The following is a 13076-nucleotide window of genomic DNA, read 5'->3' as shown; positions in this document are numbered from 1 at the left end:
TGCTAAAGTTCTTTTCAGAGCTTGAAGTCGACTCTAATTTTGTATAGATCCAAGTCGATTCATGTCAACTGTTCCTTACAAAATCGACTCCAAACTGGTTCTTCTATTAACATCAAATGAAAGACGACTCTATTTACAGCCATTTAGACACCACAAGGGGACGGATTCCATATGATGTTAATAAAATAGCTTTGTCGGAGCCTTAAAAGCTTCATGCCGGACCCTTCCTCATTTCTGTCACAATCAGACCCCATATTTAGTGCACAAACTTCCTCATCAAAAATTCAGTTCCAAACACAAAAACCGACAAAAAATGTCCAATTAAAAGCAATGAAAAAACTCCTGAAAGATGCTCTAAAGTCATTAATTCCGGTTCTTTGTTGTTAACCTTCCATTTTTCAGTTTTATCAAACTCCTTAATCCAATGCTCCATAAATCCATGCTGCAATATTTTTTGAATAGCTTCATCAATTGCTGCTTTTAAGTAGAAATTTTGATTATAATACAGCACAATATTGACAGTAAAGTAATATTCTTTACAGATTTTGTATGGAAACTTGTCATGCTTTAAGCTGTAAATTAGCAATTCGAATTTCGAAGTAAATGCTGCTGTCTTTTCAGTACCAAGTATATAAGAATCTAAGTCTGAATCCTTAGCTCCATCAAGTGGCTTTGTCTTGTATTTCACACTAGATTTGAAGTGTTTAAGGATGTCCAGGTTCGATTCACTAAGTATAAAAACATATTCATTGTCAATCAGCTCTTGGATTGTTTGTGGTTCCTTATGTCGTCCATCAGATTGTAAGAATTTGTAAATAGATCCTTGATACAAGCTACGAATAATAAGGCACAAAATTGACACCATCATCAGGATAAATCTCGCAAAATTCCTCTTTGGTAGTTTTGTCTGCGATAAGCCATTGATTACAAGGAACAGATTCATTATTGGATCTTTAACTCCAACACCGTACACAAAATTCCTCAGGAATTTGAACCTTAAGTTGATGACTAAAATCACAACAATACCAAAACTAAATGTCAACAGCAATAGAATCCATAAAGTAGCCTTAAAAGGAAGTAAAAGCTTCTCAAACATGTTCAGCTTAGTTTGCGGTGAAAGTGCTAATAAGACTGGATAATTTAGGTACGGTATGCTGCTATCGAAATATTTCGCACGCGATTCTCTGATGTATAAGCTGCCAAACAGTATTTCTGTCTTTCTATCCTTTAAATCAGCCATTGCTCGAGTAAAAGTTCCATTATCATAAATCACGCCCCATTGTTGAGGACCGTCACGAAATAATACATTAAGTGTGAAGTTCAGCATTTTTGCTACATTTTGGACTAATTTCATTTCATATCCATGAAAAGTAAAGCTTCCATCGGGCAGTGTCTCTTTAAATACAGCAACAGACTTTGTAAATGTTGTGACTTTTATTGGACATAAATTCAAGTTGCTGATTTTGTGAAATAAATAAAGTTTTTCCTTAAATTTTCCATTTTCAAATTTATTTATGACTTTTGGTGTTGTGTCATTGCATCTTGTTGGATCTGCGAATGGCTCAAAGTTTAGCAATAAAGTTCCATTGTCATTGATCAGTGCCAAGACATTTAAAATCGATTTTGAGTAAAAGAAGTTGAAAATTTCATGAACATCTGCAAGATTTCCATCCAGGAGGATAATCATGTGCAGCTTGGCATTGTCGAACTTTTTGAAGTCAATTTGCTGTTCAGATGTTGACAGTGAATCTCTGAAAGATTTGATGCTGTCTATTAATATCAAGGAATATCTGACTATAGTCGGGAATGTAGATCGTGTGTTGGATATCCGTATACTTTCCATTTTGTAAGCATTTTTGATGATTTCTTGGTTTACAACTTCATAATTGCCTTTCGGATCATTAACTGATATCAAATTAAATCCAATAGCTGAATGTGACTGTATCAAGTTATTCCTGATTATAGTAAATGCATCAATTAAATTTTTATGATTCTCATCCAATTCTAATTCATTAATTTCAATGGTTGAAACTAAAGATATTAAAACAATATAAATTATGAATGTTTTTAGTGCCATCGTTACTTAAAGACCAGCAAAATTTCAGGAATTGATCGTTAACAGTAGAAAATTCTTGTGAATTTAATTTAGATTTATTCCATAAAAAGTGAACTGAATTGATAAATTTGATGAATTAGGCTAATTAATTAGGATGTTATCTTGACTAATATATCATGAAGTATTTTGTAGACACGTGTGGAGTCAGAATAAGGTTTAATCTGAGATACAGAATTCCAAAGCAGAATTCGACCTATCAATCATTATATTATTAAATAGGACAGTGTTGTTAAAACTGTGTGTCGCGGATTATTCTGGAAATCTTATGAACCACATGCCGTGTTTCGGTAGTGGCTTGCCATCAAGTTGTGCCATGGGACATAAAAGTTTGGACAACACTGATATAGTTAATTCAAATATCCAATCTCAGATTAATCTTTGTTTTGACTTCATACATGTCTATATGTACCCGAGCGACACAAATGAAGGAGACTCCGACACGGAGCTTTTAAGGCTCCGCTCAATATCTTTTATTAACACCAAATGGAAGCCAGTTCTGTTTGGCATCCATATGGCTGCCAAAAATGGGCGGCTTCCAGTTCGTGTTAATAAAATAAGTTAAGCGGAGCATTAATATATATGAAATGCTTGAAGGGTCCGACTTATGAGCTGGAGGCACTGTGATTTAAATATGTTGTACCACACCCTTTAGACCTCCAGTTTATAGTGAGATCAGAACCACTTGCAAACCTTAATAGCTCCATAGCGGAGTCTTCCTCATTTGTGTCGCTCGGGATATAACAATTTTTGATATATTAGTCAAGATAATATCCTAATTAATTAAGCCATTCATCAGTTTTATTAATGAGGCTCTGCTAGTTGAAATGAGTTTGACTTCTTCATGCTACGTTTCATATATTTTACATAATACATATTTAAACCAGAGTTGCAAAACAGGCACCTGTGACAGGCAAAAACCGTACAAATTCTTGATAATTTGTATGGATTTGGAAGAAAACCATACAAATTATCGAGAATTTGTACGGTTTTGCCTGTCACAGGTGCCTGTTTTGCAACTCTGTTTTAAACCTAATACAAATTTTCAAAATATAACGGTTTTATGGTATAGAACATTAATAAAGGTCACTTAACTCTTTGAAAGAAATTCATCATTAATCTAATCATTTTACAACCTGACTACAAATAGTATAATGTTCAAAATATCAAACCTAATGGTCCACATTCCTATCACAATTCATCTCATATCCATGTATTATAATAAAACTTCCTCAAATGAACACAAATTTCAATCAAAAATACAACAAAAGCAATTAAATTCCCAATAAAAAGCAAATGAAAAGCACCTGATAGATGCTCGTATGTCATAACAGTTGGATTTGCATTCGTGTGCTTCCATTTATCAGTTTTGTCAAATTCTCTCACCCAATGTTCCATAAATCCGTAGGTTAAGATTCTTTGGATAGCTTCATCGATTGACTCTTTAAGGAAGAAGTTCTTGTTGTAGAACAGCACAATATTGATGGTAAAGAAGCTTTCCTTGCATATTTTATACGGAAAATTGTCATGATCTAAGCTGTACTGCATCAAATCAACTTTCGATCCAAATGTTGCTGTTCTTTCGGTTGTTCCTGCAAATGCATCAAGATCCATGTCAATGTACCCATCTGCTGGTTTTGTAGCAATATGAACCTTGGATCGATACTTCTTGATGATGTCCATGTTGGATTCAGACATTATAAATGTATATTCCTTCTCAACAAGTTCTGCGATTGTTTGCGGTTCCTTGTGTCGACCATCCGACTGCAGGAACTTGTATAAACTTCCTTGGTACAAACTTCGTAGGATCAGGCATAGAATCAGAATCATCATCAAGATAAATCTAGCAAAATTATTTTTCGGCAATGCCGTCTGCGGTGATCCAATAAAAACAAGGAACAGATTTGTTATTGGATGATTGACTCCTTGTCCGTACACAAAATTTCTTAAAAATTTGAATTTCAAGTTTATGACCAAAATGGTTCCAACACCAAAGCAGAAAGTCATCAACAGGATAATCCAGACAGTATCTTCAAATGGATTCAAAAGCTTCTCAAATTTATTAAATTTTGTTTCTGGTGACAGCACAAAAAACACTGGATAATTCATGTACGGTGCACTGCTGTCAAAATGCTTGATCCTTGACTCTCTAAGGAACAGATTTCCCATAGCCACATCAGTTTTCTGTTCCTTTAAATCAGCAAATCCACGTGTGCAAGTTCCATTGTCATAAATGACTCCCCATTGCTGAATGCCATCACGAAATTTCAAATCCAGTGTAAAGTTCAACATTTCAGCTATGGTATTAATCATGTTGATCTCATATCCACTAATTTTAAATGATCCATCAGGCTGCATTTCCTTCCAAACAGCAACAGCATTGACAAATGTTGTGACTGTTATTGGACATAGATTTAGATTGTCAAACTTTTTAATTAAAGTCAGTTCATTTTGGAACTTCCCGTCTTCAAATTTATTGATGACTTTTGGGGTTGTATGTCCACAGTTTGTTGGATCTTCATAAGGTTCAAAGCTTAGCAGTAAAGTTCCATTTTGATTGATCAGTGCCATGATATTGTAGATGGTTTTGGACCAGAAGCTTGAAAATATTTCATGGACATCATTAAAACTTCCATTAAGCAGAATAACAACATGAAATATTGAGTATTGAAAATTATTGATGTCTATTTGCTGCTCGACTGCTCTAAATGCTTCGATGTTATCAACAAGCAGTGCTGAATATCTATTTATACCAGGAATTAAGAAATCTACGTTACACATCCGAATAGTTTCCATGTCGAAGGCATTTTTGATGATTTCATCTTTTACAGCTTCGTGAACTTCTTTGTGTTCTGGATCAGAAATTGACATCAAATTGAACCTTTTTGCAGATGATGTAAGGATCAAATAGCTTCGAATCACTTTAAATGCTTCAATTATGTCAATGTTTTCTTGTGATAATTCTAACTTTGTTATTTCTATGCTGTTCACTAGTGAAAGCACCAAAACTAGAAGTAAAGCTGACTGCTCCATCAGTGTTTATGACTGACTGATTAATGAGGAATTTGAGTTTTATTTAACGTTTTCGGATACATGAAATATTTAAGCACATCAATGTAATTAAGATTAATAAGAGTTAAATCCCAGGTGACACGTGTTTGACATGCTACTATGAGGATTGACTCAAATTCTGAGTGTCACATTGCATGACAATCAATTTGGTAATTTGATATGATATGATAAATGACAATAAGTTGTTTAAATTTTGATGGCATTAGGAACTCAGTGCAGTAGGAATTGAACTGAAAACAGCTATGCAGTCAGGGTACTTTAATGTCATATTGATGTGTTCTTCTAACGATTAAGTTGTAACACATCCCGAATAACATCTTATTCCATGCCAGCGTGATTTTGACTTGGTTCCTGAATAGGTTGACTCAGGTCAGGTGTCGAATTTGGGATCAATTAACCGATTTGCGCTATTCGGGTCTATTCATACCCACTTAGCTTACAGACATGTATAGGGTTTTCATTCTAGTACTGAATTTGATCAAGGAATTGAAATCTTTATCTATGAGTCATATAGTTTATGGTTCTCAGTTGTTATTTAGAGAGGATAATTGTGTTGTGATCTCTTTTCTGTCTAGATACACCACTTAAGCTAGTCCGGAAAGTACATGATCAGGGGATTGGCCGAAAATCATGACTTAAAGTTGAATTGACTAGACTTGAGCTGTCATGTTGTCGAAACTGGCTAGATTTCTGGCCATTTCTACATCATGTGTCTTCATGATACTGAATTTCAGTTCAACTCATGAATGTTGAGTTTTCAGTTTATACATCAATAATTCAATCACAACAGCAAATGTCCCAACTACATGTCCAATAATAAGTAAATAGAAAGCACCTAAAAGATGCTCAAATGTCATAACAATCGGATCATTATTTTTAAACTTCCACTTATCAGTTCTATCAAATTCTCTCATCCAGTGCTTAATAAATCCATGAGTTATAAGTTTCTGAATAGCTTCATCAATTGTTCTTTTAAGGAAGTAGTTTTTGTTGAAGATCAATCCACAATTGACAGTCATAAAATGTTCCTTACAGATTTTAAATGGAAAGACGTCTTGCTTCATGCTGTGAAGAATTATTTCGTCATAGGAACTAAAATACGCAATTTTCTCAGTTGATCCTAGGAATGAATAGATGTTAACACTATAATTTCCATCAGATGGCTTTGGACGGTATCGAATTTTTGGCTGATAACTTTTAGCACTGTCTAAATTTGATTCAGACATTACGAAGATGTAGTCCTGCTCTATTAGTTCATCAACAGTTTGTGGCTCCTTATGTCGTCCATCAGATTGTAGAAATTTGTACAAATATCCTTGATATAGACTTCGAATGATGAGACAAAGAATCACTGTCAGCATCAAAATGAATCTTGCGAAGTTATTTTTCGGCAGTAAGCCTTGTGTCTGTCCAATGAAGGCTATAATTAGGTTCGTAATTGGATGCTTAACTCCTCGTCCATAAAAATATTCTTTTAAGAATTGAAACTTCCAATTTATAACCAAAATGACAGTCACTCCAATACAAAAGCTGATCAGCAACAAAATCCAAACCGTAGCTTGAAATGGACTCAAAAATTTCTCAATCAAATTAAGCTTAGACTGTGGTGTAAGCACCAACAGCATCGGACGATTGATGTACGGCATGCTGCTGTCAAAAAATTTCAATCTTATCTTTTTAATGAACAAGTCACCCATCAAGATGTCAGTCTTTCTGTCATATAAATCAGCAAAAGCACGTGTAAATGTTCCATTTTCATAAATTGCACCCCACTGCTGCACACCGTCACGAAAATTTAAATTGAGAGTGAAATTAAGCATTTTTGCAATTGTGTTAATCATGCGAATTTCATGTCCACGCAGGACATACGATCCGTTGGGAAGAATTTCCTTAAACACTGACATGCCTTCCTGGAATGTCGTTACTGTAACAGGACAGCGATGCATGTTGGTAAAAATTTCATTTCTGATGATTTTGTTGATGAATTTTCCGTTTTTGAAGGAACTGAGAATTTTTGGACTTGTGTCGTTGCATTTTGCTGGATTTGCGAATGGATCAAAGCTTAATAGTAAGGTTCCGTTGTAGTTGACGAGTGCCATAACATTGAAAATATTTCTAGACCAAAATGTTGAGAATATTTCATGGACATCCTTAATATCTCCATTTAATAGAATAATTGTGTGATATCCAACAGAACTAAAGCTTTTTACATCCACATAATGTGTTGAGTCCGTAAATGCACTGATATTATCGATTAATATAGTTGAGAATCTGCTTGAAAATGGAAGAGATTCTTTGGTGTCTGAAATTCTAATGCTTTTAAGTTTGAATGTGTTTTTCAGTATTTCCGATTTTACAGCATCATGGACGTCCCTTAATTTTGGATCTTGAATAGACACCAATTTATATCCAACTGTAAAAGGAGTTCCAATAAGTCAGTTCTATAGACTTTAAGTGCTTCTATAAGATCCAGATTATCTTGTGTTAATTCAGGTGTTAATAATCCTAAAGTAAGAGCTGATGAAAATATTGAAATTATTGTTAGGAATTCGATTAATGCCATTGGAGTTTTGGATATGACTACGAATAAAACTGGGTTGATGTGGACTATTTTTGATATAGCTTTATTTGACATATTAATTAATTTGTGTTTATTTTACTTTCAATTTCATAAATTAGAATTATGTAAATGGAACTGAATTAAATTATCAAGAATTAAATGACTTTCATCATAAATCCATAGGACAGCAGACAGTAAGCATACTTGTAAATGACCGTACACCGCCACGGATACATTTATTAACACAACATGGAATCCGATCTCATGTAGTTTTCATGTGAATATCATTTAATTTAATGTATCCATGACGGATTCCAGAGCGGACAAAAATACTTGAATACTAGTTGATGACATTTAAAGGATTTCATTTGGTGCTAATGTATCCATGACGGTTTCCGAGCGACTTGAATACTAGTTGATGACTAGCTATAACGTATTTTCGTCCAATTGGGATTTTTAAACAAACTGAAGTGGATCATTTGTGTTGCTCGAGATTAAGCAACTGTATTGTCCTTACTAAATCTGACAAAATCCTTTAACTAGTTGAGTAAGAGTCACAACATCCGAATAGCACAAATTGGTTAATCAGTCATATATCCGTCTTCACGCCGACGTGAATATCCTGATGTCATATTCGATTTAAATCCGGCATCAAGCTTGAGTCAAACCGGGCTGGTGGCGGATTTAGGATTGATTAGAGATTTATGCTATTCGAGTTAACTAGCCTTAGATGAATCAATACTCAAAAACCTTTAAAATACAACTTAATCCTTATAATCGAAATTTCTATCAAAAAGACAATCAATCCTACAACATTCCCAATCAAAAGCAAATGAAAAGCACCAGATAAGTGTTCAAAAGTCATGACAATTGGATTGACATCTTTGTGCTTCCACTTGCTTGTTTTGTCAAATTCTCTCAACCAAAACTTCACAAATCCATGAACTAAAATTTTATAGATAGCTTCATCAATTGTCCTTTTTAAGACGAAATTCTTGTTGAAGTACAGCACAACATTACTGGTTGCAAACTGTTCCTTACAAATTTTGAATGGGAAATTGTCGTGTGTTGAACTGTAAAAGATCAATTCCACTCTAGAGCTAAAATAAGCAATTTGTTCAGTTGTTCCAATAAATGAGTCCAAATTCATGACTGTACTTCCACTTGATGGCCTTATTCTGTATTGAATTTTAGATTGAAAATTATTTATAAGATCCAAATTTGATTCATAAAGGATGAAAATGTATTTTTTATCAATAAGCTCCTCGACTGTTTGTGGCTCCATATGTCGACCATCTGATTGTAGGAATTTGTACAAATATCCTTGATAAATGCTTCGAATTACAAGAAACAGGATTAAAGTCATCATTAAAATGAATCTTGCGAAGTTCTTTCTTGGTAGGATTGTTTGTGGCTGTCCAATAATAGCAAGGATCAGGTTGATTATTGGATGATTAACTCTAGTTCCATAAAATGTGTTTTTCAAGGATTTAAATCGATAATTTATTGCCAAAATCACGAAGATTCCAAAGCAAACTGTAATTGCCACCAAAATCCAAACAGCACTTTGGAATGGACACAAAAGTTTCTTAAACACATTCAATTTTGGTTCCAACGAAAGTACCAAAATCACTGGTTGGTTCAAGTACGAAGAACTCATATCAAAATGCTTCAATCTGAATCCTTTAATGTACAAATTCCCAAACAAAATGTCAGTTTTTCTGTCATGTAAATCTCCAAATCCTTTAGTAAACGTTCCATTGTCATAAATTACACCCCACTGCTGCCGACCATCCCGAAATCTCAAGTTAATTGTAAAATTCAGCATTTCTGATAAGGTTTGAATAAGCCTAGCTTCATGTCCACGAAGAATGAAACTTCCATTTGGAAATCCTCCTTAAAAACTGAAATTGTTTCTTCGTAAGTTGTGATTGTGACTGGACATCGATTCATGTTGCTGAATTTCTTTTCTACTGGAATTTTGTTGAGGAATTTCCCATTTTCAAAGCGATTAACTATTTTTGGAGTTGTATCGCCACACTTTTGTGGATCTTTATAAGGATCAAAATCCAGCAGTAAGGTTCCATTCTGATTAATTAGTGCCATGACGTTGTAAATGTTTTTAGACCAAAAAACTGAAAATATTTCCTGAACATCCGAGAAGTTTCCATTCAGCAACACCACAAAGTGAAGTCCAGCGTAATGAAAATTAGGCAGATCGATATGATGCTTTGTTGCCCTGAATGCCTTTATGCTGTCAATCAGCACAACTGAATATCGATTTGGAAATGGTTTATAAATTAATGAATTTATGTTACTAACTCGAAGACTTTCAAACTCATATGTGTTCCTTAATATTCCAAATTTGATTTCATCGTGAATGTCTTTGTGCATCTCATCTGGAATCAGCAACAGTTTGAATCCTTTGGATAAAGAGTTTCGTACCAGATCATGTCTGGCAACTTTCACAGCTTCAATGAGGTTTCTGTTTTCCTGCGATAATTGAAATGTTGTAATCTGAATTCCCAATATAATTGGAATTATTGACGTAAAAGTGAACAATAAAGCTGCCATTTTGGCTCGTAGCTTATTAACAAATGAGGAAGTCTCAATATTTAATACATATCAATTTTAATCTATCTAACCTAGTCAATTATAATATTTGAAATAATTAGTTGAATTAATAAGTCATTTTTGAAGGAATTTGGATAGCTTTATTCATATGCTCGAGCGACACAAATGAAGATGGTTCCGATAGAGCTTTTAAGGCTCCGTTTAAGCTCTTTTATACACCCCAAATTGAAGTTAACTCTAGGCAGCGAAAAACAGTGTGGCGTAGTGGTAAGAGTGTCGAACTGGCATCTCTAACGAACCCGAGTTCGTTCCTATCAAATACCAACTTGGTTTGTGTATTCGCGACAGACAAATTTTGATTAGGTACATTTCATTGATATAATCTGGGTACCATATGTCTGGCATTTGGTTTCCACACACAGGCGGCTCCCATGTGGATTCCATGTGAAAAACCCATTCAGTACAATGAAATACTGCACCGCTATGTCGCCGTTTTAACGGTAAGGCTTGAAATTGCCCTGACTCCTCCGTGGATGGTGATTTGGACAATTTTTATGACAAAAAATACGGTACCATTTGACATTGTCGTGATGACTGTTTTGTCCAATTGACATTGTGCTTTTCCCAACTCTGCATACTGCATGACCCACGGTATATCAATGCAACGTACCTAGTCTTCCATGTGTCGCGAATGAACACAAACCGAGTTGGTGTGACTAGAACAGCGAAAAAGTATCCGAATTCAACTTCCATTTGACATTACTAGAAGAGCTTGAGTAGATCTTTACATACTCCGTGACGGAAACATCTTCATTTGTGTCGCTCGGGTATTCACCATCAAACCAGTTGTTTTCCTAGCTAATAACCCACTTACATATTTTAATATATTAATTTATACATTCAAACTACTCATTTCAATCTATAAGCATAATTTTCAATCAGAACAGCAACAATTCCAGCCATATTTCCAATCAAAAGTACATGAAAAGCTCCAGAAAGATGATCAACTGTCAAAACCATCGGATTTTTATCTTTAATCTTCCATTTATCAGTTCTATCAAATTCCTTCGTCCAATGCTCCATAAATCCATGAATTAAAATTTTCTGCAGTGCTTCATCAATTGCTCTTTTAAGGAAGAAGTTTTTGTTATAGAACATTGCAATATTGATATTAAAAAAGTATTCCTTGCATATTTTATAAGGAAATTCATTATGCTGCATGCTGTACGATAAAATTTCAATTTTTGATGCAAATGATGCTGTTCTTTTTGTCTTTCCAGCAAATGCATCTAAATCATTCTCAACATTACCTTCCACTAATTTTGATCTAATGTACATTTTTGGATGATATTTTCTAAGTATATCCACATTGGATTCACTAATTAAGAATGTATATCCCTTTTCTATGAGTTCGTCGATTGATTGTGGTTCCTTATGTCGTCCATCTGATTGCAGGAACTTGTAAAGTGATCCTTGATAGACACTTCGAATGACAAGACTTAGAATCATGAACTTCATGAGGATGAATCGTGAGAAATTCCTTTGTGGAAGTACTGACTGTGGTGCTCCGATGAATACAGCAAATAGATTCGTAACTGGATGATGAACTCCTTCGCCGTACACGAATTTTCTTAGAAATTTGAGTTTTGTGTTTAATGTCACTATGACGACCATTCCGATGCAAATAGTCAACAGCACCATCATCCACACAGAGGTTTGCAAAGGACTTAGCAGCTTCTCAAAACTGCTTAATTTCTCTTCCGGCGACAGCACAAAAAAGATTGGATAATTCATGTAAGTATCGCTGTTATCAAAGTAACGAAATCTTGATTCCTTGAGATATAAATTACCAAGCAAAATGTCAGTTGTTCCATCTTTCAACTCACTAAATGATCGAGTAGCACTTCCATTCTCATAAACAATTCCCCATTGCTGAAAACCTTCACGAAATTTAAGATTTAATGTAAAATTTAGCATTTTTGATATTGTATTGATCATTCGTATTTCATATCCACGAAGAATGAAGGATCCATTGGATATTGGTACCTTCATGATAGCCACACCATCACTAAAAGTTGTAACATTGATTCGGCAGCGGTTCATGTTGTCAAAAGTTCTCTTTAGAAGCAGATTTTTAGAGAATTTTCCATTTTCAAAGTGATTGATGACTTTTGGACTTGTGTCGCCGCATTTTTGAGGATTTGAGAATGGTTCAAAGCTCAACAGAAGAGTTCCATTGTTATTCATTAGTGCCATGACATTGAAGATAGTTTTTGACCAAAAGTTTGTAAATATTTCGTGGACATCTTCAAAACTTCCATCAAGTAGGATTACTAAGTGAAGTCCCATGGATTTGAATATTTTTGCATTAATTCGATCTTCAGCTTCTCTAAAAACATTGATGTTGTCAATGAGTATCACAGAGTTTCTGTTTGAATTTGGACATGATAAGTCATTGTAGCAAATTCGAATGCTTTCTTCATTAAATGCAGATTGAATCATTCCAAGTCTAATTGCATCATGACTGTCTGTACTATTCGGATCCGAAATTGATATGAAATTGTAGCCTTTAAGTGAATAAGTATTCACTGTTTCGATTCTGACCATTCTGAATGCTTCAATTAGATTTATGTCTTCTTGTAGTAAACTGCAATTTATTATTTCATATGCGCATGCCAAGCCAGCAAAGAATGCTAAAACAAATATTCTTAGTAACATTATTAAGCACCGCTTTAATTTTGAACAAAATTATTTCAT

The 13076-nt window shown here is 34.4% G+C and overlaps 4 protein-coding genes across 4 annotated transcripts; all 4 read right to left on the bottom strand.

Annotated features, from left to right (window-relative positions):
- Positions 1–3: 3 nt before the first annotated feature.
- LOC139090268 (glutamate receptor ionotropic, NMDA 1-like) lies at positions 4–2498 on the bottom strand. The gene has a single exon (XM_070640013.1). The coding sequence runs from the start codon at positions 2075–2077 to the stop codon at positions 257–259; it is 1821 nt and encodes a 606-aa protein (XP_070496114.1). The 5' UTR covers positions 2078–2498; the 3' UTR covers positions 4–256.
- An 818-nt stretch (positions 2499–3316) lies between these two features.
- LOC139090335 (uncharacterized) lies at positions 3317–7786 on the bottom strand. The gene is given in 2 exon segments (XM_070640100.1): positions 3317–5137; positions 5890–7786. Coding segments are annotated over 2 exon segments (3216 nt in total). The 5' UTR covers positions 7285–7786.
- Positions 7787–8407: 621 nt separating this feature from the next.
- On the bottom strand, positions 8408–10498 carry LOC139090258 (glutamate receptor ionotropic, NMDA 1-like). Its single transcript, XM_070640004.1, has one exon. It carries the CDS (start codon positions 9571–9573, stop codon positions 8488–8490), a length of 1086 nt encoding a protein of 361 aa, XP_070496105.1. The 5' UTR covers positions 9574–10498; the 3' UTR covers positions 8408–8487.
- A 571-nt stretch (positions 10499–11069) lies between these two features.
- LOC139090284 (glutamate receptor ionotropic, NMDA 1-like) lies at positions 11070–12755 on the bottom strand. Its single transcript, XM_070640045.1, has one exon. It carries the CDS (start codon positions 12666–12668, stop codon positions 11229–11231), a length of 1440 nt encoding a protein of 479 aa, XP_070496146.1. The 5' UTR covers positions 12669–12755; the 3' UTR covers positions 11070–11228.
- Between the last annotated feature and the right edge of the window lie 321 nt (positions 12756–13076).

The sequence above is a fragment of the Chironomus tepperi genome, unplaced genomic scaffold (genome assembly GCF_022539635.2).
Source record: "Chironomus tepperi strain 1889 unplaced genomic scaffold, CSIRO-AGI_Ctep_v1 contig_217, whole genome shotgun sequence".
Lineage (NCBI taxonomy): Eukaryota > Metazoa > Arthropoda > Insecta > Diptera > Chironomidae > Chironomus > Chironomus tepperi.
Note: the sequence above shows the minus strand (reverse complement) of the source record. Positions and strands in the feature narration are given on the sequence as shown.